Below are 25,244 nucleotides of genomic sequence, written 5' to 3'. Positions count from 1 at the left end.
TTATTGTTCTTCTTCAGCTTGCTCTTCGTATTCTCCTTCGTACTCTTCTTCGTCGTCGGCGCTGGCTTCTTGGTATTGCTGGTATTCAGCACTGTAAGCAAAGAAAGCATCGAATCAGTATGATATTCGTATGGCCGGCGGTGAAATGAGACGGGAGAAAGGGGAACGTACATCAAATCTTGCACGTTGCTCTCAGCCTCGGAGAACTCCATAGGGTCCATTCCTTCTCCAGTGTACCTGAAACCAACGTCAGCACTATCCCATCACATTCCAATGAAACGACAACATACCAGTGCAAGAACGCACGACGCTTGTACATGGCAGCGAACTATAACAAAGCAGGGGCGAGATGGCTTAGTGGATGCAGTGGAAAGAGAGAGGTTTGGACATACAGCATCCAAGTTGCGCTTGAAAACTTCCTGAATGGCGGTCGAGTTGCTCAAGCAGGTAGCAGCCTAGAGAATATGTTAATCATCGTGCAACAGCATGGATAAAACAATACACACATGCTTCTGGCCAACAGGTGGAACCTTGACCAGCGACACCGACACGTTATCGGGAATCCACCTCAAGAAAGGGTCAGCACACAACATCAAAATCAAAACAATAGCTCAACGCACTCTACGAAATGCTGCGAGTTCTTGACTTGGAGGTCGCGCACAGCATACTAAGAGGGAGGCCGGTTGAGAAATTCATTCGGTATAGGGGTATGCCACACAACGAGACATACTTCAGCCTGCAAAGGTCAACGAATGTCATCATGTTCTTACACACTTGTAATAAAGAATCGAAACGTACTTCTCGAGAAGGAATGTTACCACGGAAAATGGTGGCAGCAGTCAAATAACGACTGGTAGCAGCCCCGTGTTAGAGTGTGGAGCGGATACGGTGGAAAAGGTAAGCTCTTACCCAAATCGGGGGTCACACGCGACAAGCAAGTTCTTGCGGTCGAAAAGCCTAAAACACAATCATTGTTAGAACAATACCGCCGGGACAGAATCTGACAAGCAATTCAAAGAAAGGGACCATACGCTTTAGTGATCTCAGGGACAGAATTGCTCTGATAGGCCGCATCAGTAGGGTTGTACATGGGCGCATAGCTGGGCATCAAGAAGTGCAACTGGAGAGCGGGGTTAGAGATGGCCATAGGTTAGCGCACAAGTTTTGAATTGACCAAGATCCAAATACGCACGCGGGGGAAGGGGATCAAGTTCATGCCAAGCTTGCGGAGGTCTCCATTGAGTTGGCCAGGGAAACGCAAGCTGGTGCTCACGCCGCACATGACCCGCGCGATGACTTGGTTGAGGTGGGTGAACTCTGGGTTGGACACCTTCATGGTTCTCTGGCAGACCTCGTATCTACACGCGTTGGTCAGCGATTGTAACAGTCAACGGATGAGGGTACGAACAGGGCCTCGTTATCAATGCAGAAAGTGAGATCGGCGTTATCGACGAGTTGATGGATTGACAAGAGCGAGTTGTATGGCTGGAGAGGGATCAGAGTGGCTCAACGCGTTCCGCGACTTTCAGCGACGCACCTCGACGACTGTTTCTGACACCTTGGGCGATGGGAAGATGGAATAGGTGGATACTATTCTGTCGGGGTATTCCTGCGACAAGGATTAGGGACGCGGAACGATATCCGATAACGCGGAAACGCACCTCGCGCAGCTTGGACAAGAGCAGAGATCCCAAACCGGAACCGGTACCACCACCGAGGGACTGGACGACCTGGAAGCCTTGCAAGGCATCGCAGCTCTCGGATTGCTTGCGGACGATGTCGAGGATGGAATCGACGAGCTCGGCACCTGGACAAACGTGTTCATAATCCGATCCTTTAAAACGCGACGGATAGTATACCTTCTGTGTAGTCTGTTCGAAGGGTCAGTGATGACGGAATGGGAAGGAGGGACGATGACACGTACAGCCCTTTGCCCAGTTGTTGCCCGCTCCGGATTCAGCTGTGACGAACGTGTCTGGTCGGAACAACGCGCCTAGGGGCCCACTCTGGATCTATAAGCGAGTAAGAGGCGGGTGTTAGCGGGAGAGGCGATCGCGTGCACGGACGAACCTTGTTGCAAACACCGGCCTCGAGGTCGACCTGAACGCTACGTGGAACGTATTTTGTGGGACCAGCATGGTCGACTTGGTCGAAATATACACCGGCCTAAACGCCCTTTATGAGTTGGAGGTAGACCCATCGCGGCCTTGACCCAATACGTACTCGCTGGAGGTGTGAAACCTCGTCGTTTCCTTTGTAGAACTAGCGGAAAAGGGCTGTGAGTCATCGGTTTGTGTTGGGCGATAACGAAACGTACGCCTTCGCTGTCGAGGCCATGCTCGGCCAAGAGCATCTCCCAAAAGGTCTCTCCAGCCTGTAGGTCACGAGCATCGGAATCAGATCTTTGTCGAGCCAGAAACGGAGGGAAAATATAGTAACCTGGTTACCAGCTTGACCAGCCTGCGCGTCTTTGCAATCAGATACACATTCAACGGGTTAGTGCAACACAGAAAACTGACCTGGATGTTGACGATTTCGCGGGAGACGTACATTGTTTTTTTGTTGCTACGTAGCAAAAGTGAGGAAAAGGGAAGCGAAGTGAGAGGTCAGAGAGTAACCCGGCTAGACCCTTCAAAATTCGGTGTGGGCCAACAAATATGTCAGACATCATCATCATCAAAACCCACGCGACTTTTATTTGACGCGATAACTAATGATCTCGTAATAAATTAACAATCTCCCTGATATTACCTCGATTACTTGGCTCCCGCACCCAACACCTGCTTAGCATCCTATAGACCCTCCTAGACTCTCCCGTCCATTCTTCCTTCACGTCAGCTGGGGTCCGGTTCTTGTTCATAATCGCCTGCATCACGTTGTAGTCGTACCTCTCGTCCGCATACGGGTACTTTCCTGTGGCCAACTGGTATCCTGTCAGCCCTATTCTCGCCTCGAGGCACGACTAGCCCTCACCTCGTACGCAACACATCCAAGAGACCAAATATCCGATGCCATAGTAGGCGTCTCGACGGCTTCAATGTCTTCATCGTCATACGGGTCCACCTCCATCCTAGGATCGAACAGTAGCTCGGGGGCCAGCCACCGGACTGTCCCTCCTGCGCACGTCGAAGTCGTGAACCCTGTTGGCCCGAGGACCTGTTCCATGACTTTGGAGAGTCCGAAATCTGATAGCACCACGCGCCCGCTCTCGTCGACGAGGGTATTGGACTGCAGACGTCAGTGTCACCTTGCATGGTGGTAACCGTTAACGACTCGGATACGTACCCCTTTCAAATCCCCGTGCACGACAGGCGGCTGTAGCGTATGCAGGTACTCCAATCCAGCTGCTACATCCCTCACCTGTACGTCCCCTGTCAGTTCTGGCTAGTTAAAACCTAGTAAAGGCGACTTACGACCCCCAACCGATCCACACCCGCATTCTTCGCCAAATATTCCGGCGCAGTCCCATACCGATACCACTTCATCACCACCGAAGGTCTCCCGTCCTTATGAAACGCTATTCCGTAGAACTCGGCAATGTTGGGGTGGTTCAGGCGTTTCAGGACGTGGACTTCTCTGTTTAGACGCTACAAAGTTGGGGTTAGACGATCAGTGGGTTAGCGGTTGAGCGAGAAGGGAAGGAATGGGAGTACCTTTCGAGCTCGATTGAGGTCTACATTTGACGTCTGCGAGAACGCCCGGAGAGTCTTGACAGCTACATCACGCTACACCAAAGTCAGCGCACATCCCGATGGCCACTCGCAGCTACGATTCTATGTATTCACCGTCACAACCTCCTCTCCTTTACCAGCACCAGCACTAACCCCGTCCCCATTCACAATCCAATTCCCATTCCCAGTCACACTCCCCGTCGTCGTCGTCCACTTGGCTCTATACACATCCGAATACCCACCATGCGCAACCGACCCCCCACAAATCTCAATCTCTGCCGACAAGTCGAGCGCCTCCGTGACCAAATCGATCGTCGAACCGCCTATCTCACCAATATCCAGTTAGCCGTTCGCCGGACGGAACAGTGGGAATTCGGACGTACGTCGAAGAGGATAACAATGTCTCGATGCCACACCAGAACAACTACTAGAACTATAAGCGTGGCCAAGGATAGACTCAGACTGAGAGTCGGAAGGTGAACTGGGTGAAAACCTAGACGGTCGGATGGTAGCTCCCGTATCTCTCCTCGTCGGCACAACGCCCAGACGACTCCAAGACTCCTCCATCTGCATCTGCACCTCTCCGTGACCGTGACCCTCTTCCTCGCTGCTAAAGTCCTCAGGCGGCTCGGAATCCTCTGAATCCCAATCGTCCACGGCGTCACCCTGGACCTCAGGGGAATCGCACGACAAGCCGGCAGGATGGGAATCGTGAGCAGTCTGCTTGGACTGCGCACTAGTACGTTCTGCGTTCTGGTTGGCCTCGAGGGTCGGCGACGATCGCAGAGGAGCAGCCGGAGGAGATGCAGAGAACCCCAAAGAGGAGGCTATAGCAGCGAGGATGTACGCCGCCATCGTCGAAATCATCCAACCGTGCCAGTGCCTGTGTACTACAATAAAGATAAAGATGGGGAGAGAAGAAGGCCGGGGGTTCGAACTCAAGTCCTACCTTGTTCTCTCCACCTTCGAATGCTGCTGTATTTAAACCGAGAACCACGTTGTACAAGTACTATGCAAATGGACAAAACACCTATCTACTACAGCTGTCAAGACATGAAGTAGTAGTGCAGCGCATGGCTGTATGTATACCACTGCTCAAGGAAGGTCAAACCCTAAATCCCATCTCATAACCTCAGAAGGGGAGTAGGGAAAGGGATCCGGACAAATGACCATAGCAGTACACCGGGCGCTTAAACTTCCATCCTATGAAGTAGCTATCACAAAACATTCGATCACATTCACCCACAGCTTCCCTTCCTCCTTCCCATGATTGGCCAAACAGCCCTCTGGGCGCCTAGTCAAATGAAAGAAGTTGTAGAGAAAGGACAACTTAACCCGTGTCAGGATGACACGACGAGTGCTTATAACCGTGCCAGGTTTGATCAAGTTTGCCCATTGGTATGGTGCTGCACCGTGCACTGCGCAGTCAGTTTCACGATCATCTTCCACGATGCAAAGGAAGGTTCCAACTATACCCAGAAAACCCGAACATCATCTTAATAGTCCATAACAACAGAAACACAGAACCAGTCAGTAATAATGATAACACACAGCAAACCAGAGACGATACTTGAATGACAAGGTAGTCAGTCGAAACAAAACAGTCCAACAGGCCTATGTCCTTACTACTACTTACTACTACTACACTGCTTGAAGCAAAGAGATTAAACGATGAAGGGGAAATGAACAAAGAAAAAAAAGCCCACAGGACCGAAAGGAGCCGAATGAACACGGACGGACGAACACCAGAAAAAAAGAAAAAAGGAAAAAGAAGAGAACTTGGAGTCCATCGCGAGTCGGATATTAACGTTGATCACTGAAAAACGGGGCTGTACGGTATCGACTTTTATGAAAAGAGTAACGGGAAAGTGAAAGTGGATTTACACCTTTTTTGAGAGATGGCATGCTGCCTCAAGGACACACCAGTCCTCATCGTTACAGGCTCACACCCTAACCCATACCCCGACGCGAACACTCCCAGTCCCACTGTCTCCTGCTCACCCCACACCAGAAACACCCATCACACCCACCCCTCACTACACTTCTTATCCGGCCTCCTCGAATTCCTCCCCTTACAATCCAACTTGTGACAATCCTGACACGCATTCACACAAAAGTTCCTCCCTCCCTTGCCTTTACAATCCTGCGAACCGCATTTACAACAATGCCTCGGACTCCTCTTCGTCGCTGTCGTCGTCGTCGTCGTTGTTGTAGTGGGTGGACCGGTGGATACGATCCCTGATGAAGAGGGTGGAGGCGCGGAAGCAGAGGTCGACCCAGTGGAGAGAGTGGGAGTGGAGGAATCGTGTTGTTGGGATGGTACAACTGCAATAAAACACCAATTAGATCAGTAAATTAATTAATGAAAAACGGAATATGCATGTATGGTGAACGTACGCGTTTGACCGCCTGGTGTGAGATGGACGACTTGGCCATTGACCATCGGGGGAGCCATGTACCCGTACGGCGTGAATGGGTAAGGTTGGTACGAGAACGCTGGCGGTGGCGGAGGTGGTGGCGCTTGCACTTGATTGGGAGGCGAAGCGACTGGGTTGGGCTGTGGTGGAGGCGGGGGCGCGGTCACCGATACACTCGGCTGTGAAGACGACCCTGCTACTGGTGGCGGCGGTGATTTCACCTGCTGCTGCTGCTGCTGCTGAGGGTCTTGAATCGAGACACTATTCTCCTTCCACGCTTCACCATACTGGTCCGAGAAGCCCTGTAACAAGAGAATAAGCCTACAACAAGTAAGGTGAGTTCAAGGAATCACATACCGGTGGAGGCTGTTCCGGCTGGTCCATCCCATGGCCCTGGCTATCCGACTGCTGCGACCCCTGCCCCTCCTGCATCGAATGCCCCGGCATACCCTGCCCCTCCTCGCCCTGCCCCTCCTGCTTCTGCAGCTCCACCTCCGGCACCCCATGCTGTATCGAATGCACCAAATGCAAAATCACCTCCCTCTTCAACCCCATCCTCAACCCCCCAACCACCATACTCCACAACGACCGCGACACCCCAAGCGCCCTCCAATTCCAAACATTCGGCCCACACCCCGCCACCGAGTCGTCGCACAGCAGCCGCGCGGGGAACTCGTCCTTCAGTTTGACCGGTAACGAGCGGAGGATGGACGAGTCTGTGCTCGCAAACTTGCGGCCGTCGGGCGAGGAGGATGTGAGGCATTGCACGCTTTTGCAGGCGTATTCGCAGCCAATGATGAAGAAGGGTTTTTCAATGTCGTAGATTTTGATGGGACCCGTTGTGATTCGTCCTTTATGGGTGAGGGGGTGGCCGCAGACGGGGCAGCCGATGCCATTGAAGACGAGCGGGAGGGGGTCCCAGTAGAGGAAGCGGTGTTCGGAGGGTATACGCGCTGTCGAGGCTGAGGCGGTCAGCGAAAAGTAGGCTGGGGACGAGGGCAGCCAGAACGTCTTGAGGATCGAGTAGAGCGTGGGGATTTGCTGCACCTGCGTAGGGCTTGGGGCGAGTGATTGCAGGTGATTCTTGAAGGCGTCTTCGACGCTCGGTCCTGCTGTTGAGACTGGGTTTGGAGCAGCCAGGGCCCCGAGGAGGACAGATAGGAATCCGTTCGGGTCGTTCCTCGACATCGTTGCCCACTCGTCGCCGCTCAGGCTGGGGTCGATCTGGATTATTGGCGGTGGTGGGACTTGAAAGGGCACTGGAGCTGGGTACATCCCGACTGTGGGTGGGTATGGGAAGCCGTTCTCGACGCCCTGCGGTGGCATGAAGAAGGGCTGCTGGGGCTGTCCCGCCTGTCGTTCTCGCTTCAAGCGCGTCGGGCCCACCGAGCCAGCAGGCATTCCATCTTTCCTCGGTCGTCCTACGGGTCGTTTGACCTTTGCAGTCGGTGATATTGGAGTTCCGAGGAGGTTCTTCTTTGTGCTGCCCTTTGGACGACCTGGGCGCCGTTTGACAGGCTCTGCTGGTGTGTCTGCAGCGGGTTGGGATCCATCGAGGTTCACGGCCAAAGACAAAGTGCCCTCTTGCGGAAATTGATGGTTCTGAGGATTTGAGATGGACATTGGATTATCCATCTTGAGAATTACTAGTAAGTCCAAAATATGTTTTTATCACCGCCAAAATTCGGGATTGAAATTTCTAAAACATTCATAAATGAGACCAAAACATTTGGGGAAGCAAACACAGAGTGTGCAACCGTTCAATGCGTCGATCTTGGTGGCCTTGCAGAGTCGAGTGGATTGAAGACGGGAAGAGAAGGAGCTCGTTTCGTCCTCTTGGATAGGACAAGATAACAAAATTAAATTCTCATGCTACGGCTTTGCCAATCCCCCCTTTTCAAACTCCGCTTCCGGTTGTGGGCGCTTGTTGCCTCCCCATTTCTCCCCCAAAACATCCCCCAAAATCCCTCGTGTAGTCTCACAGGACGTGTCTTTTGGGGCGTTTGAAAGACGAAATCTCGGAGAGTGGACTGTCGAAAGGGACTGTCGAAGAGATCTGTCGACCGATCCTCTGGACACCCCTTCTTCGTGGTTTCTCCGAAGAATTTGTCTGTACACCTCAACTCATGGGTTAAATCGTGAAAGTCGACAACGAGTAGGGTGAGATTTTCTCGGTTGAAAGGGCTTCTTCAAGGGTACTTGCAACAGTTTGGAGTCAAGACAAACGTCAGCCGAAACTCTTGCCACGAGAGAACCCGGCCGTTGGGATCGCTTCCCTGAGCCTTTAAGAAATGCTTATCCCCGCTTCCTCGAGAACAGGACTGTGTAAAAGTTGAAATGGCTAGAAACAGATTGACAAGGCGGTACGGCCAGGCCCGACGTTTTGCTTCGGTGGCTGTGTCGGCGGTTTTCCGCCTCCTTCGGAACGGCGCCAACCGCGCTTGTGCTGTAACCTCCACCTTCCGACCGTTTTCCAGGATGCGAGCGTCTGTACTAAGGCTAGCGGAATCTGTCTCGCGCAGACCGATCAACCCACGGGATGCAACTGCGACGCTTCTTCCCCCAATTCCGTAAGTCCCGACCATCCGCAGCTGGAGGATTGCTGAATGTAGTGCACACTTAGCTTATACCGACGCATTCTCCGCGTTCACCGAAACCTGCCACCTGAGATGAGGTCCCTAGGCGACGTCTACGTCAAATCAGGTGCGTAGACCTCGCTGTAGTCCAACTATACCCCCACCAACCCGTCCACCAGAATTCCGGAGACACCAAAAAGTCACCAACTCGGGCCACCTCCTCGGATTCCTCTCGCAATGGAAACGCTATCTCGACGAAATGCCAAAGGGTCGTGAGGAAGCTGCGGGCTACAGGGGGAAGCGACTTGATCCTACTGTTTTCGAAAAGGTGCGTCTGTTGCCTGGTTTGGGGTTGCGATTGCTGACTGTGCCCTATGTATAGCTCACTGAGGAACAGCTGGGCCAATTATACGAGTTCAAACAAGCAGCACGGGATGTATTCAAACCAGGAAATGACAAATCATAAAACCCTACTCCGTTCTTCTTAAATTCCTTCTACACCACATACCTCTGCGGATGGCTGGGTCTAGCCATGTCGTCTTGGACAGGGCCTTGTGCATTATGATTCTGTGTTCGACCATTGCGTCATCACGTGTGTCGTCGATGGTCTTTCTGGCTTCTCCCCCCTTGTCCGCATGACCTCGTCCTGCCATCATCCACCGTTCCTATAAGGAGTGCGTTTCTAATTGAGAGAAGCCCCTGACCCTCTTCTTTCTTCCCCCGCTTGTTATACAACAAGAAGTGTAAGGCTGGTCTGTACCGGTAGGGCGCCTATCTATCTAACTGTCTTTGCAGAACAATCATGACCCCAGCTGTATCACCCGCACACACAGTCTTGTTCGAAGCGAAAGCTCGAAAGGGTATCCTCTCTTCCATACCCGGCATCCACCTCCACTCACCCAGATTCCTCAGGCATCTCATTCGAGCAAATCGGCAAAGCCATTGGCAGAGACGAAGTTTGGGTCGCATCCGCTTTCTATGGACAAGTGGGTTAGGTTCTCAATACCACCGGACTCTCCATTGAAAACCACTATTTCACTTGCAGGCGAAATTCAATGAAGAGGAATTGAAGAAGCTCTCGGAAGTACTGGAGATCAGTTCGGCCCAAATCGTGAAGGAGCTGGGCGACCAGTGGTTCCCCAACCGTGGATTGGGCCCTGTCCCGCCTTCCGACCCTGTTATTTATCGACTTTTTGAAGTGAGCTTTCGTGAACGTATGTGGAAGGATGAATGGCTGAATGTTATCCAAGGGAGTCCTTGTCTACGGCCATCCTATCAAGGTATGTCTCCCCATTCTTTCGTGCTTCTCTTGGCCCAGCTGATTGTTGAATAGGCTATTATTCATGAGAAGGTAGTTTCCTTGCCCTTTATCCAATCTCGAGTGCTCAAGTGGACCCGACAGTTCGGAGACGGTATCATGTCCATGATTGACTGCAACATCAACGTCGAGAGAAAGCCAGACCCCAAGGGCGATCGTGTTGTCGTGACCTTTGAGTACGTCGTCCGTCCCCGCTCTCTGCATACCCTGTACTCAAACGATCTTCAGTGGAAAGTTCCTTCCTTACTCCAAGTGGTAGTTCAACGTGTACAATACAACAATACTCGAAAAGCAAGTGAATAAATGTATTTGTATGTGATTCTCGACATCTTCCCGGTGCGCTGTGAAGTCCAGGGTAGAACGCATGTCTTCTCGATTCATGATCCTAGAAGTGAGTCTCCCAACCCCAAGTCCCAATCAAAATCCAGGTCTGATTGACCGAACCAACACAGTCTCATGCTCCCAGAACCTCTCACTTTCTCCTATCCCCACCTTGTACACTTTATAACCCGACTGACAACCCTGAAACCGTTCTCTCAAGCATCACTGCTACCCCCAACACCCTTCGTTTCATTTTGACCCAATCATCCCCTACTATCCTTTCCCACTTCTCCCTACACCCCTTCCTTTCCTCTTAAACCCTCTACCACAACTACACTCTGACTATGATGTCCCCATCGATGAAGTCCATGTCCAAGGCAGCCAATCCCCCAGCCCTCCTCCCCGTTTCCCACGTCTCGGTGGACGACAACGAGCCCTCCAGTTCCTCCTCCTACGCTTCCTCAGGATCCGAGAAGTATTCTACCTTTGGGTTCAGCAATACCGGCAACCGTTTCCCCTCGAGGAGCAGTTCGCGATTGACAGACCCTACCCCTCCGCTCTCGCCTACCCAACCCGCACCGGCCAAAGCTGTCGATGGAACTGTTCTCATTGCTGAGCAGAATCAAGCGAAGCCTCAGATGCCGTCTTTGCTGTGTGTGCTTAGCACGAGCACGGAGTCGGTGGATGGACCTGAAGATTCGGGCTCCTCGAAGCAGGTCGTTGTTAACGATCCCGTGTCTGTGACGATTCGCCCTGACGCCATCGTCCCCGAGATCACGAGCATCCTGCCCTACCTCGACGCGCGCTTCCCGCACGGGATCCCGGTAGTCTTGAACGCGCTCGCGAAATGGAGGAACGACAACGAGGAACAGCTCACGGAACACGACAGGCTTGTTCTCAAGGACATCGAAGAGTCGGAGTCGCTTAGGGTTTGGAGGGAGGAGTATTACGAGAGTGGATTGAGTGGTGGTAGGGCTTTTGGGAGTGCGGTTGGAGAGAAGGTGAGTTGTGTTTCCTTTTCGATCCTTTTGGGGCTAGTTCTGACAAAGGTTGGGACAGAACTCGGAGTTGAGCACCTTCGGTAACCCGTTCACTTCACCGCCTGTCAGCCCTACCCATGGGTACCACCCTGAAGAACCGCTCGTAGTCTCAGACAGACTGGTTTCTATCGTGGCAGCGCCACAAGAGACTCGAGTGAACGTTCCGGAGGGCGGTCATGGGAATGGGAATCAAGCAACAATGTTGCAGGTTCACATCGTCGACGGGTTCGTGGAATGGAATGGGGGGTACGCGCAGCTGTTCTCTACTGCACCGAGCCTTGCATGTCTCGCTGGTGGTGCAGTGGAGGACGGAGAGGGCATCAAGTCGTCTGCTACGTTCGATGTGCGTGATCCTACCCTTTCGTTCTGCTGTTCAAAGAGACTCATTGGTGTTTTACTAGACTTCGTCGTGTAGCGAGTTCGAAACTACCAACTGGGCCGCCATCACTTCCCCGACGGCGTCCGAATTGGAAGAACTCCTCCCATCGGCATCGAGCTGCAACTGGTTCGACGACTTGAAGGACATGGTTAGTCTCGAGCTCTCTCTCCTCTTACCCCAAGCGTCCGATTTCTAATGACTAGCACTTACTCTCTCTGCAGCCCGCCGCCGAAGTCGCACCGGGCGATTGGACAAACTACGACTGGCTCAACACTCCGTTCGAACCCCAAGTCGACAACAAATCGAACGTGGGCTTTACGGGCATGATCAATAATCCACTCTCGACACCCGTTCTGCGACCCCTCGAAGGGCTCGGTATACCCTCGCCTCTAAGCTTGGCTACGCCCTCCGACCCCCCTTCCGCTGCCATGGCCGAGTTCACCACCTCCATGAATGCCGCTTCAGCGGCGTCGACGACGATGACGACGACGACGAGCTGGCCTCATCCGTTCCCCAAACCTGTTATCGCCAGCGATGACTTTGTTTGGCCGTCGATGTTCCCGGCGGTGGGTGAATGGCCGACTTCTGAGTTCAGCGGCCAAGTTTCTGGAGACGCTTCCGCGGACCATTCGTATGTCTCGATTTTCAACTCGCTTTGCTGTTGTTGTTGATTTGCTTTGTGTAGAGGCACTTCGGTTGCGTACCCTCTGCACGGGGCCGAAGGGGCTCCTTCGCCTGAACTGCGCCCAGTCGGGGACAGCCAGGAACTCAGCCCGCTCTTCACTCCTCGCCTTCCAGGTTTGCATTGACTTTCATCTTGCCGATGGGAGGTGGACTCACTTGGTGTTTCAAGGTCTCTCCCCTATCTCGTTCGAAGCTCTCTGCTACTACCCCCTGGGACAGGACAACGCGTTGGTACCTGTCCAATTTTCCGAGGGCGAAGCACCACGTCAGTCCCCTACCCCCGTGTCCTTCCCTGCCTCTATCTAACACCCATTCCAGAACCCGACCTCGCTTCCCAAGCTACAACGAAGCACACCAATCCCCACGTGGCTACCATAACCGCCACCCCGCCCAAAAACCTCCAGTTTACGGGCAACGCTGTGAGACTACATCTGCCTTTCCTCATACACAAAGATCTTAACGCCACCTTCTCATTGCTCCCATCATCCAGTCGGAGAAGCTCGAATTCGATTTCCTTTCTTTATCATCGAAGGACGTGAACGCTAATACTACGACTGAAATTACATCCACAGCAAACACAGCAACCACATCAACTACTACTACACCAACTACGACAACTACGACAACTACAGCATCAACTACAACTGCAAATCCTATCGTTATACACGCTCTTTTATCACCCAAAAGACTTGAAGTCACTTCCGCGCCTGCCGCGCCCGTTCTTTCTACGGCTGGTGCCTCATTGTTTGAGTCTGATTTTGGTTTTGAATCCGTGTCCATCTCTGCTCCTGTTCCCGCCTCTGTTCCAGCAGCTGTTTCTGGTATCACCCTTCAGGATGCCGCCACTGTCAGCAGACAGGTCCCCGCCAAGCTCCTCGTGACTTCTTCCCGTCTCGTACCGGTACGTTCCCTTTTGCCTGTTCATCACTCGGGTACTGACACGGTGTTTCACAACAGGTTTCCGTCACCCCTGAACAATTGGAGACCTTGTCTTCCACGTCCGCTGTTCCCTTTGACGCGTCTCATGTTGGTGTTTACCTACTCTTCTGAATCCTGGCGCGTTCATCTTCATCTCTCTATTGTTGTAGTTATCGAAATCCGATCCTTCCGTTCATCATGAAGACCTCGATATCATAGAGCTACGCGAGCTTCCGGTTCAAGTGGACCTGAAGCAGTCTGCAGCTGTTAGTGTTATTATTCTTTCTTTCTTTCCTGTTGTCTTCTTGCTGATGGCTGACGCTCGTCTTTCCTTCAGCCTGGCTCTGGTTTGTCTCGGAAGCGTTCTGATGGTCGTTCGAGAGGCACCGTCAGACCGAAGGTTCGGACTCCTCGAGAGACTACCAGCGATGGTGTCCCCTCGCCGTTCTCGCCCAGGTCCCAAGGCAGCAACTCGTCTATCCGCGAACCCCGTCCGAAGTCCAGGTCAAAGACCGACTCGAGGCCGAAACGATGGAACGAATTCCGCGACCGTCCCGACTACACTCGCAGCCCTGCTGACAAGAAGACCCTGACAAGCGAGTCGTATCCTCTTTTCATGGCTCGTCTCCAACTCGCCGCTGCCGAGGAATCGAACTTTAATAGTTCATCGGATGAAGACGCTGACGGCTCCCCCTCATTCTCACCCTCCGCCCTTTTGATGGCGCCTAGAAGGCCCCGGCGGCAGCGCCGCCGTATTGATATAAACTGGGAGGAGGAAGAGGTTGAGCCGGCCAGCCCTATTTCGTCTCCATGTATCTTGCTCGATGGCTCCTACGCATACGACTCTGATACGCCGACGCCCACGCTTGTTGTACCTGGTGTTCACAAGCGAGTGAGGCAGCTTCGGAGTGCAGTGGACTTGCCTACCTCCGTCTCCGGTCCCCCGCAGTGTTCCTCCACCTGGCCAATGCGACATGGGCAGAGCCCACAGCGCGTGTTGGACTCCAGCTTGGATCTGAAGTCCGGGAAGGCCCCTTTGCGTTCGGCACACCAGTATGTTCCACAGGTTCGCAGCTCGTTGGTTCCCTCGCAGAGTCCCCCGCTTGCGAGTGACGGATTCTCAGCTCTGTCCAATGGTGTCCCATTTGTTTCTCGACGTGCGGAGATCCTCAGGTTTGCCGCGTCCCTCTCCGACGAAATCGTGGAGATGCTGAGGAACGACAACCCTGGAGACGTCGACATCGAACCGGTCTCTGTCGACATCTCGCCGTCCTTCGGAGCTAGCATGACTCCCTCGCATTCGGTTGGTCACCTCGCCAGTGTGACCAGCCTCGGAAAAGGCGTTCCCTCGAGTTTATCATCCGAACTTCACTCGCGCGCCAGTTCCATGATCTCCTCGTCCACGCGCACCTCTGTGGATGGGCTGGCGGAGCAGCTTCAGGGGCTTGATGGACCCAAGTATAACACCCTTGACAGCACTTACCGTTACCCCAAGCGCCAACTGCACAGCATCCCGGAGGAGCTCGTCAAATCCGAATCGCTTTATCAGACTCCCATATTCACGGAAGACCTCTTCACTCCTTCACAATTATCGACATCATCGACCCTATCGACTCTCTCGAATCTATCCTCTTTCGATCTGCATTCCCTGATGGTCGGCACACTGCCTACTGCCGCCCACTCATCACGCAGGCGCAAGCGCCAGATCGTCCTCTCGACTCTCAAACTCGCTCTTCACCCCCTACGCTCCTTCGCGAGCAAAGTTGCGTCACTTTCGTTTTCTCGGCCGCCGCCACTGTCGTCAATATCGTCCCCGGCCATGGTCGTCCATCAAGACATCCCACAAGACTTGAACCTGACTGGCCAACGACGGGCGGCTAATAGGTATTTAGGTATACGAGGTCGTTCACCAATGTCTGGAACGGTCAGAAGTTTCTTGTTCTGATGCCGTCAACTATGGTGAGTGTTGTTTTCAGCTCAGGTTTACCCTGGTCCTGACGCGGGCACATATTACATTGCAGGTTATCTTGTCCTCGATGTATGGAGTAGAATTACCTACATATTGTACTAGATACGCCCGTAATATCGAAAACCTCTTAAAAAGCCATTCACCGAGCCTGGGCCCGATCAATTGATGCGACCCAGCGATTAAGTAGTAACTTACACCTTGCCCCTTCCCACCATCCAGTAATGCCCACATTTCATCCAATTCACTCTGAAAACGTGCCAACAACCCACCTGGATCTTTTCTCTATGGGCGGTGACTTGGGAGTTTGCTTTACGCCGCCGATTCCTGTGCAAAATTCCGGAACCGCTCTCAGTGTCCTCGGGGACATGAATCAAACACCCAGAGGGCTGCAAAACGATCGCATCGATGCTCCTTAAGGCCAGAGCTAACATACTTTGGAATTCCGGTGACTCTGGAAGCATACGGCGGCACGAGGTGCTACCGCGAGACCCTGCAGACCCGACAACTATCGGCCCTTATAGGTGCCTCAACCTCGTTCATCTCAAAGCCGGAAGTTAAAGAATCGGTGCGTGTTTACCTATCGTCCCCAAAACGCGTTGAAACATTCTCATATTAAAGCAAAAGCACCATTTTCAGCGGTGTGCTGTAGACCCTATGAGGTCGATAGACCTCTAAAACCAGGTCCACAACTCAACAGCTTTGGTTCTGATTGACCAACTTGGGCATGGAAGTTGCGGCTTTATACAACTAACAGCTTACGGTGATGTTGTGATTCCCCAGGGGGAGCTCTGGGCCTTTGCTTTGGTTCCCTGCTGCGCTGTTTAATGAGCGAACAGACCCATCCAGACCGCTGGAAGGGTTAGGAACGAGGACTAATCCCTGGTACTTTATAGCCCTATGATATTCTTGGACAATCTTCTCTAACGCCTATCAGTTCTTATTCCTCGACATCCCGCCATTAGGACTAGTATGGCCGAAGGTTTCTTAGGTCCTCTCGTCATCGGTTACGGCTTCAGCGCGTGCCTCTTTGGTGTGGTTTCTGTGCAAACGGTGGTATACTACCGGTATGCTTGATGTGGGTGCTCCTTGGAAGTGTGGTTGTGCTGACCATGAACACAGGACGTTTGACGCTGATCCATGGACGCTGAAAGCGACGGTATGTCCCTTCACATCCTGATGTTACGCCATTCTCAGCCTTTGCTCCCAGGTCTTGCTTGTCTGGTGAGGTCGAGCCTACGTACCGCCCGTCGTTTTTCTGACATTCTTGTGTCTTCCAGGTTGCTTGAACTAGGACATACGTCCATGGCATCCGCCACAGTGTACATCGTAAGGCACACGTTCTCCAGCTGTTCCGAGCATGCTAACGATGTGCTCGTTTGCGCACAGCAATTCGTATTTCACTTTGGGGATTTCAAGGGATTCTCAGACATGTACCGCCTTTTCGCCTGGAATGGATTTGTCGCCATCTTGATCTCCTTTGTTGTCCAGGTACGTTGGCTATACCACCAACTCATAGGCAGTGCGACGCGTTGACTACACGATGTAGGCGTATTCTGCATATCGGCTGCGTGTTATCACCAAGTCCCTTCCAGTACCGCTGTTCTGTGGGGGCCTTCTGGTCGCTCGCACGATCTTCTACACGGTAGCGATCGTATTTGACGCCAAGCCCTTTCCCTATCTCCAGGGTCCAACATGGAGGATAATCCTGATCCTCGTTGGTGTGCTCTCGATCGTCACGGACGCCCTGCTGGCATTCCGCCTTTCCTACGCATTATGGAAAAGGCGACTTGAAAGGGCTCAAAGTCTCGGTTTTTCATCCACGACCAATCCCTCTGGACCCCGCTTCAGGAAGACAGGCTTCGACTTTCTCGACCAGTTCATTGTTCTATGCATTAGTGAGCATTCATCGCCTCCCATTTGGTCGCCTCTGATCTTCTTCTGCCAGGTTCCAACGCTATAACATGGTCTGTTCTGAAGCTCGCTCGTCAGCGCTGCAGCATCGATTCACCTCACATCCAATGATAGCATCGCCTCCATGATTGTCTTTATTCTGGTAGATGCCATGTCTTCGGATCTAAGTACGACATTCACGGAGTTCTCCAGTTCCAAACCACCAATAACCTTACTTGGCTACCAGTCTCGTATTTCACCACCAGGCGTAAGTTTTTTTCCTCTTCTGGCATTCATTAATCTCACACCATCACCCAGTATATTCGATTTCCTTTATGTCACTGTTCGTGTTTCTTTGCCTCGTTCTGCTTCACTATCCGACGGGCCGTGGTCCAGTATCCTTCAACGTCAAAGGCGGAAAGAACGGTCTCAGCAAACTATTGGCACATTTCCGATGGCCGACATCCTCACTGGCAGTCATCACTCTTCTGCTTCGACATACGCTCGGTCTCAGGAAGCAACGGTATCAAATTCTTTTTTGCCCTCTTCCATGATAGTACACTTACAGAGTGAAGACCTCGGTTCCGGTCCCTACCAGCCCCAGCTCGCATGCGCTAACTTCGTCCGAAGGCCGGGAACTTCGAGGTGCCCCTGGGGTCAGTAATCGCTCATGGCTATGGAATGCCTCATTAATTCCTTCTCACCCAGGACTCAGAACACCCCGCCACGCAAGGAAACAGAGAACACCGACAATGTTCCTAATCTCTTGCACCCCTAACAATCACGGATACGATCGAAGGTCGGTCTGCTATTCGTATGCATTCACTTTACCTGGTCTTCGCCTTTCTTGTAGTAGTCTTTACCCAATTTCACTTCCCTCTTCTATTTAAGCTTCAGTCATTCTTTGTCTCCTCCGTTACGTTGACGTTTCATGAATTTTGTCTAGTTCGAAGGTGATCGTCGCTCATCAAGCGCTCGCGACGACAGCGGCGGGACCGAGAATTTCATTCAGACAGACCTGCCGCTATCGTGACCTACTTCACACGAATTCACAGTGTGGGCGCTGCGACCTTTGACCTTGCGCCCTGGCTAGCTCGCATTTCTGTCCAGAGATTAAATGGACCTGGGCGTAGGCTCGATACAGCCCAGGCAGAGGATAACGGCAAAGCCAAGGGCCAGGAAAAAGCTTTTGCAAAGAAGCGGGTTCCAATATTGGCACACTTCTTTCCTATAAAAGGTAACTACGTCATCGGTGAAGGTATCGCTGGCGACGACGACAGGGAAGCCCTCAAACAACGGCAAATACGAGACTTGGTATAAAGTCTGTGTCTCACAGCCGCGTTCCTTTCTCATCGCAGAACGACTCCATCCTCTGTCCCGTACAAGGCTCGCCTTTCTTCGCGGAGGTTGTCCAAAGGCTTCGATTCGCTGGGTTTTCGATTTCACACTGCTCTTCATGACTCTCTGGTAGCGAGGATGTCTTCAAGACGTCCTGCGGGCGGGTACATCATGTCTCCAGCTCGCCCGTTTGTGTCCTGCCGTCATCTCTCAGCGGCAGCGTGCAGCGCGCTCGCCAATCACGATCAACTCATATCTGGCTGTTCTCTTGCGTAAAACCCTCCCGACGACGTTTCCAGGTTGGGTGCCGCGGCCCTCCTCTGGTCGTCCGACTAGCTGCTCACCCACCCTCGGTGTTGAGGTGGGCTAACTCCTACAGTGGCGGGCATGCGCAACACGATCGTTGTGGGTTCGTCGGTGGGAGGACCGGTCGTTGTCATCTCGAGCTCAGAGTGTGTCGGCACATCAAATCCTCGCCCGTTGATCCTGGTTGCTTTCGTTGCTCCAGGTTAGGGACATCTACGCTTACGAGCGTCTTCGGTGGTCGTCTATACCGCCTCTCTATCTCTATCCTCGCACTCCGCGAGCCTAATCGAGCCTCTTATCCTATCCTGCTATCGTGGCAGTCTTCCGCCGATGGAGGGTTTTATCGCTTCTGGCGCGTGCTGTCGGAGGTCATGTTGAGCGTTTTAGTGTGTCTGCTACCCGCGTCTCGAGCCCATGGATATTTTCTTGGTGTTGTTCTGCGATTCGTCACCCAATTTTTTGTTTATTTCCAACTCACTTGCTGAGTTGCTTTTTGATGTGGGGTCGACGGTGATAGGCAAGTGTCTCTTTTTGGTTCCCCTTGTTCGGTCAAGCTAACTTGTCCGTATTGAAGCTAACTTGTCCGTATTGGCTTCAGGGTGCATTGGTGAAGAGTGAGTAGTTTTACCATGACGCGATGCCTCGATAGACTACGCTTTCATAACCGGTTCTAGTAGTTGTTGTATTCAAGTACCGTGGCTATACTTTATGAATCTCTGCTAAAACTGTTCGATCAATTGTCCCCAGAGTCCTCGTGGGATGCACGTCGTGGTTATCATTGGATTCAAATTTCCAAATCCTCTGGAAGTGGGCCTTAGGGTGCACTCCTTGAAATACGAAGATTAAGCACTTGTTGGTTCTCAGCCTGAGCTTTCCAAGGATATCGAGTTTACGAGCAGTCCTACTCTTCCATCTCCGAATCTTCGAATTCACTATTGACCTATAATTCGATCACATACCTATTTCCAATAGCTTCCAGGAGTCGGAGATTGGCTTGACTCTTCATTTAAATATTAGGCTTTCCACGGCTTCACAAAGCGGTCGTTCTGCGACCCTTTGGTCGATCGATATGGAAGGTATCACTCCAAAGCCGCGGGTAACAGTGGCGAGCAGGCCAGGCTCCTGGAAGCTTTTAATAACCGGTTTACCGTACCCCGGGGGATCGCGCCTCGATTCGATCGATGTTGCGGTCCTGTACTGATATGAGCCACTCAATGGGATGAAGATGACAACCTAAGTAGCAGCAATAGGAACGAAATGACCAAGGGTCGGGCCGTATGAACAGATAATCGATTGTGACAATGGATAGCAATGGAGAGTCTGGCATGCAGGGAACACGCGGTACGCAAATAGTCCTTTGTCTAGTTTCAACGCTCGAAAAAGGAGATGACAGGTTGAAACGTTCGTTATCCTATCTTCAATCCTCCGAGAATACACCATCCACATTGTGGATGGTCTACACACATCTGTTCGTGTGTTGACCCCGTATGTTTTGAGCAACAGCCAGGTTCATCTTGATGCTGACTGTCGCGAGTCTGGCATGCCCTCTGTATGCCACTTCATTTAGACTGTATTGCAAGTATGACGCAAGAGGGCGAGATACCTGTCAACGCGGAGAGGTACCAAGTGACAGCACCATGCACAATCCTGCCTAGAAACACGAGGACCTCGAGGATAAAGCGACGTGATTAGATGGGAGGGTTGACTTCCTAATTTCACGGCAGGAGTAACCCCGTGGAGTAGAGCGATTGGAGAGGAGTTTGGATCTTTGTCTCCATCTCGGTGATCGCCCTGCGCAATATACATATCGACGGTGTCCAATCGCGAGCCTCGTGTTGACGGATCAATTTCTCCTCTCGCGACGTACCTCAAGGTCCCGCGCTTTTTTACGAAGACGCGTCCATGGACCCAATTTGCACCGAGCCCAGCGAGGCTCAGCGCTAGCGCTCCCAGCGAATGGACTACTCGGCCATGACATCGCCCAACGCCCTGAACTTCCAGACAGTTCTACTACTGTTCTATTGAGTTCGAGTCAGTTATGAATAACAAATATTTCTATACGAGTTTGTAAGCCTTACTGATAGAAGGACTTCACTTGTTACTATTAGTCACCAACTGACTCACCATTCAAGGGTTTACTTGGCCTTCCCGCCCTGCAACATCGGAGGCCAGAGAAAATTACTCGTTAGGGGCTTGACGCGCCCATGACGCGCTGCAACAAGATCACGTGTTGCTTGGTTTTATTTGTCTTGGACCGGTCCAGACCGTTCAGGTCCTCCCATCTTTTCCTTCTACCGCCAACATCGGTCCTCCCATCAGTCAAACGTGTCTAGCTCTCTCTGCTTCTACATCTTCAGGTGTATAGATTATCCCTAGGCACCCGAGACACTCGCTATTCGAGTCTCTAGGTCCTGGAGGTTTTAGAACTGCAATCGATAGTCGGTCTATCAAGAATCGGCCCGGCAAGTCGGTCGTCCAGAGGAACGAGGAGAATGCCATCTTCAAGGGGTGCACGGAAGGACGGGGACATGGAAGGATCTGGAAATATTTAGAATGGGATCTCTCTCGTCGCAAATGCTCAGTGTGTATACCCGTCCTACTCTCCAATGCAATCGTTTTTGGCTTCACATCGCCGTTTCCGAGCCTATTCTTGCAGGGATCGTGGCCTGTGGTGTTCATGAGGGGCGACTGAAGCAGGCAATGCGCCTCCTCTTGCGAGTTTTCCTCAAGCGAGTTCGTAATTTCATTGGACAAATTCTCACGTGTTCATGCCGGTAATTGCCGCCGCTTGAGATTGAAATCGGACTGGATTCGATATAACCTACTGGGTGGAACGGAACATGATTGTTCTATGTGCTATGCCGTGCCTCCCCCCACCATGGGTGTCGTTTTCAGCCAAAAGATGTCCCCTTCATCGACCCCAACGATAGACGCGATGACTTTGGATTCGCCAAGATTCGACATCGCGCGCGAACCTTTTGCAGAAGGTTCTGGTAAACAACCGACAAGCAATGACGCTGAAGACTTGCCCAAGGACGTCATTCCTTTTGACATACCCAGCTTGTCCCACACTTCTGTTGCTGAATTCGGTCAAGTGAGTATTTTGCACCCTCTTTTTTTAGGCTGCGGAGCCAGAAGGTTACGCTTTATATCTTCTCTTGCTTCTGGAGAACACACTCGCTCCTTCTTTCTTTACAACGTTCAGTGGCTTAAAGGCACTTCCTTTGTAGACCTCTCCCCCGCCAGCCGAGGCTCTCTATACCGATTTGTCGAACGAATCGGGTCTATATAGCGAGTCAACCCCAGCCACGACCGATCAATCCTCTCCCAAGCAAGCAGGAATCAAATCGGACGCCCTGGGCCAACAACGAGTCAACATTCCATTCACAGCAGGCCAGGAAGTAACCGCCAACCTTTCGGGCGGCGAAGAAGCCACTTGTCAAACCCAGGCACCAAGCCTTACCAGTTCGTCGCCACGCACGGATCCAGCGACCCCTATTACCCCCCGTACACCAGCTTCTCGACCTTCATCACCGCTGAAAATTCCCGACATGGCCTCTTTATCCAATCTGACGCTTCATTCGCCATCAGCTCAGATTATTGGCACCCCCTTTGCTACGAACAACGCGCCCTTCGAATATCCTTTCCCAGTCACCCCGTCCGCGACTTCGACGAATTGCTCGTCCCCTGTACCAGTGTCTGCCTTCCGACCACCTTCCCCCGGTTTCCCTCCCCCCTTCCCAACATTCGCCACCTCGTCGTGCACCCTCTCAGACCCAACCAACACACTGGCACTGTCGCTGTCCATGGCTATCCCCACGGAGCTGCCAAATCCCCAATTACCGATCAACCACCCTAAAATGCGAATGACGCCCCCACCCATTCCACCAGGGTTGATGAAGAGGAGGAAAGAGAAACTCCAAATGCGCCGCGGCAGTGGAGAGTTCGTCCGTCCACACCTCGATGTCCTCCAACATTCGGCGAGCGACAGCGATCTCAAGGCTAAAGCCACCCGACCACCGTCCGGCCTAGACGTTGGTATGCGTCTTGCTTCGTCGTGAAGCTGGCTATGAAATGTTTGTCGACGACTTTCCGACGATCTTTCATCAAAATCTCTCCCTCTTTTTCTTGCTGGGTCTTATGTATCATACAATTGCTTGCTTGGGTTTTTTGGGTCGGTCTTGGGGGAGATTGGTCTGCATATATTTCATTGGTTTTATCTTCCTGTTTTCTTCCTATCTTGCACCGTCCTTCGTTCTTTTTTATGATCTATTTGACTTTCCACGTGTGGGATCTAAACTTGTGCTTCCTTTCATTTTGGATGGACATATTACACGACGACGACTACTACACATTTCTCCGCCACACATGACGAGTACTTGTACTCCACGCACTTTTTCGTTTACCTGCTTTTCGGTAGCACACTAGGCACCGGTTACTCGCTCGGACTGACACGCTGGTTTCGGAGCTCGGGCTATGGTGGTTATATCACGCCTGCAGGTGCAGACGCGTAAATACACGTACGCGGTGTTTTTGGGGTCATAGGACATTCGAAGTCTTTACTGGTGTAAAAGTAGTCGACCGATGCTTGCACGTTATACACGGTTGTGCACATGATAGACATCTTAGCTTGGGCCCTCAGCCTCGTTTCTGCTGGATGACTTTGGGTGAGTACTTGGCTCTTCCATTTGACGTCATGCAGAAGTTGGAAGGTGGGTTGGATGTACTTAGGCGAATGTGATGAAGATGTGATGATCGACTATGAGCTTGTACTTAGTTTTCTTACCTTGGGTAGAGAACCAAGAAGGGTGAATGGGGTGCGAATACAATGGGAGGCTTCCGTAGGCGAGCATAGAATAGATATTATCGACGGGGAACTTTGCCCGGGTGTGAAGTCGGGATGGCGATTCTGGGGGATGAGCGCCCTGGGGTGACCTTGAGGCCATTGATTCTGATTGGCGCCGGGGAAGGTGGGCGGCCCTTGGCGATCGCGAAGCCGATCTATTAGAGAGCTCTCTTTATTTGACTCTCTTCGGTGGCTGGCAGCATAGAGCCTCTTTAACGGAATTACGGCCTAATTGTGCATCTGTAGCTCTGGCTTAGAAGAATGCGTTCGACGCCGCGGCACCCTCGAACAGGGGCCGATAACCTGAAGAACGGCGATGTTTTGGAACTTTGAATTCGACCCAGGACACTCAATCTCTCAACCAGCTTGAAAACCTTGAACTACGAGCACAGCGCCATGTGCAATGTTTTGATATTTCACCACGTTCAACAGCCTTTTACCCCATTAAGGCCTCACGGGCGCCAAGTGAAACGAAGGAAGAACATAAAAGGCGATGACCACGGACTACAGCTTTCTCTCTTTTATGATAAATACGCGCCGACGTGGGACGATGCAGTGAGTTATTCCCTCTTCCTCGCTCCCGACACGACTACTCACGAGTGACGACTTCGACACGCACATGATGAAGACTGCCCTTGCCAGACTAACCGCTCTATTCTCGATTGCCTGCTGGCTAATAGTCATCCCAGGAGCGCTGGCGCAGAACGATGCGGATGAAAGTGACAACGCCTCCCCGTCTCTAGAAGCCGAAGGATCACCAGTAACGCTCTACGCATTTGGTTTCCCAGCGCCTTCCGTTCCTGGGGACACCCTTCCCGACCCCACCCGTCCTCCTCTCGTCGTCCCCTATATCCGGATCCCGATGGCTGAAGAGGCTTACAGCCCGATCGCTGTAGACGCGGAGGGTGCGACGTACTATCGCGGCATCGAAGGTCGTGCTGCGGCGAATATTGAAACTTATTCTGGGAAGAGTATGGGGTGGCATACTGGCAACCAAGCAACCACGTATACATGTGAGTCTCTGCAGCGTCCCCTCTCTCTGTGACCAGCGCTAATCGATGCTGTCAGATACGTTCCGTGCCCATGCATCCAGAATCTACAGGGAATATAAAACCGATGGCACAGGTCCTCTGGGAGGCAAAGCCGACGTACAGATCGTCGATGATTGCGTGCACAATGCTGGTGGTAGCAGTGTATCGGAGGAGGAGAGGGAGATTGTGTGCAGTGCGCAGGTGGTCATTGCTGAGAAGGTGAAGGGTGGGACGACCTTGGTCACGTTGGCGCATACGGTTACGGGGACGCCCAGTCCTTTGGCGACTTTGACGAATGCGCAGAATTTAGCGTTGCCTACGGAGACTGGGTGGGAGTTTGGGACTGCGAGAGGGAGGGGTGTGGGGGTGGGATCGTTTGTGGCTGTTGGACTTGCTGCTATGGTACTTGGGCTTTTGTAAATATGTAAATCGAGTAAGGGAGACACTTTCGGTGTCCTATAGCTAAGATGTGATCGAAGTAATCTGGTAACCTAACCCAATGGTTCATGCGTTGGGACGCTCTATCTGTTCCATCCTCTA

The 25,244-nt window shown here is 52.3% G+C and overlaps 10 protein-coding genes across 10 annotated transcripts; 7 read left to right on the top strand and 3 right to left on the bottom strand.

The window, feature by feature from the left end:
- Window positions 1-2,552, bottom strand: CC1G_06184 (beta-tubulin; the record flags this gene model as incomplete). Its single annotated transcript, XM_001836545.2, has 18 exons — window positions 1-91; window positions 172-237; window positions 291-328; window positions 393-455; window positions 507-567; window positions 621-667; window positions 799-850; window positions 910-957; window positions 1,032-1,120; window positions 1,193-1,358; window positions 1,409-1,485; window positions 1,538-1,609; window positions 1,662-1,807; window positions 1,925-2,012; window positions 2,071-2,166; window positions 2,224-2,262; window positions 2,318-2,374; window positions 2,520-2,552. 18 exons carry the CDS (start codon window positions 2,550-2,552, stop codon window positions 1-3), a joined length of 1,329 nt encoding a protein of 442 aa, XP_001836597.2.
- A 158-nt stretch (window positions 2,553-2,710) lies between these two features.
- On the bottom strand, window positions 2,711-4,526 carry CC1G_06183 (TKL/TKL-ccin protein kinase; the record flags this gene model as incomplete). Its single annotated transcript, XM_001836544.2, has 7 exons — window positions 2,711-2,923; window positions 2,974-3,228; window positions 3,286-3,360; window positions 3,414-3,587; window positions 3,654-3,725; window positions 3,786-3,994; window positions 4,055-4,526. 7 exons carry the CDS (start codon window positions 4,524-4,526, stop codon window positions 2,711-2,713), a joined length of 1,470 nt encoding a protein of 489 aa, XP_001836596.2.
- Window positions 4,527-5,827: 1,301 nt separating this feature from the next.
- CC1G_06182 (hypothetical protein) lies at window positions 5,828-7,711 on the bottom strand (the record flags this gene model as incomplete). The annotated part of the gene is made up of 3 exons (XM_001836543.2): window positions 5,828-5,996; window positions 6,065-6,390; window positions 6,446-7,711. 3 exons carry the CDS (start codon window positions 7,709-7,711, stop codon window positions 5,828-5,830), a joined length of 1,761 nt encoding a protein of 586 aa, XP_001836595.2.
- Window positions 7,712-8,425: 714 nt separating this feature from the next.
- CC1G_06181 (acetate non-utilizing protein 9) lies at window positions 8,426-9,130 on the top strand (the record flags this gene model as incomplete). Its single annotated transcript, XM_001836542.2, has 4 exons — window positions 8,426-8,658; window positions 8,712-8,791; window positions 8,844-8,992; window positions 9,047-9,130. 4 exons carry the CDS (start codon window positions 8,426-8,428, stop codon window positions 9,128-9,130), a joined length of 546 nt encoding a protein of 181 aa, XP_001836594.2.
- A 336-nt stretch (window positions 9,131-9,466) lies between these two features.
- Window positions 9,467-10,241, top strand: CC1G_06180 (hypothetical protein; the record flags this gene model as incomplete). Its single annotated transcript, XM_001836541.2, has 7 exons — window positions 9,467-9,524; window positions 9,577-9,650; window positions 9,710-9,862; window positions 9,915-9,944; window positions 9,998-10,015; window positions 10,067-10,158; window positions 10,211-10,241. 7 exons carry the CDS (start codon window positions 9,467-9,469, stop codon window positions 10,239-10,241), a joined length of 456 nt encoding a protein of 151 aa, XP_001836593.2.
- Window positions 10,242-10,647: 406 nt separating this feature from the next.
- On the top strand, window positions 10,648-15,269 carry CC1G_06179 (hypothetical protein; the record flags this gene model as incomplete). The annotated part of the gene is made up of 11 exons (XM_001836540.2): window positions 10,648-11,304; window positions 11,363-11,686; window positions 11,745-11,870; window positions 11,944-12,353; window positions 12,408-12,520; window positions 12,576-12,671; window positions 12,725-12,825; window positions 13,158-13,307; window positions 13,364-13,432; window positions 13,495-13,590; window positions 13,662-15,269. The coding sequence occupies 11 exons, from the start codon at window positions 10,648-10,650 to the stop codon at window positions 15,267-15,269; spliced, it is 3,750 nt and encodes a 1,249-aa protein (XP_001836592.2).
- Window positions 15,270-16,262: 993 nt separating this feature from the next.
- On the top strand, window positions 16,263-17,253 carry CC1G_14458 (hypothetical protein; the record flags this gene model as incomplete). Its single annotated transcript, XM_002911414.1, has 5 exons — window positions 16,263-16,357; window positions 16,413-16,449; window positions 16,501-16,514; window positions 16,571-16,781; window positions 16,840-17,253. 5 exons carry the CDS (start codon window positions 16,263-16,265, stop codon window positions 17,251-17,253), a joined length of 771 nt encoding a protein of 256 aa, XP_002911460.1.
- Window positions 17,254-17,637: 384 nt separating this feature from the next.
- On the top strand, window positions 17,638-18,503 carry CC1G_14457 (hypothetical protein; the record flags this gene model as incomplete). Its single annotated transcript, XM_002911413.1, has 2 exons — window positions 17,638-17,839; window positions 18,328-18,503. 2 exons carry the CDS (start codon window positions 17,638-17,640, stop codon window positions 18,501-18,503), a joined length of 378 nt encoding a protein of 125 aa, XP_002911459.1.
- A 3,511-nt stretch (window positions 18,504-22,014) lies between these two features.
- Window positions 22,015-23,012, top strand: CC1G_06177 (hypothetical protein). Its single transcript, XM_001836538.2, has one exon. The coding sequence runs from the start codon at window positions 22,379-22,381 to the stop codon at window positions 22,886-22,888; it is 510 nt and encodes a 169-aa protein (XP_001836590.2). The 5' UTR covers window positions 22,015-22,378; the 3' UTR covers window positions 22,889-23,012.
- A 1,280-nt stretch (window positions 23,013-24,292) lies between these two features.
- On the top strand, window positions 24,293-25,124 carry CC1G_06176 (hypothetical protein; the record flags this gene model as incomplete). The annotated part of the gene is made up of 2 exons (XM_001836537.1): window positions 24,293-24,686; window positions 24,742-25,124. The coding sequence occupies 2 exons, from the start codon at window positions 24,293-24,295 to the stop codon at window positions 25,122-25,124; spliced, it is 777 nt and encodes a 258-aa protein (XP_001836589.1).
- Between the last annotated feature and the right edge of the window lie 120 nt (window positions 25,125-25,244).

Source organism: Coprinopsis cinerea (genome assembly GCF_000182895.1).
Source record: "Coprinopsis cinerea okayama7#130 chromosome 4 map unlocalized cont3.4, whole genome shotgun sequence".
Lineage (NCBI taxonomy): Eukaryota > Fungi > Basidiomycota > Agaricomycetes > Agaricales > Psathyrellaceae > Coprinopsis > Coprinopsis cinerea.
This window is presented reverse-complemented; position numbering and strand designations above follow the sequence as displayed.

Bases quoted from the DNA above. Each gene is read 5' to 3' on its own strand.
- CC1G_06177 (XM_001836538.2), top strand. From the start codon at position 22,379: ATGGCCTCTTTATCCAATCTGACGCTTCATTCGCCATCAGCTCAGATT.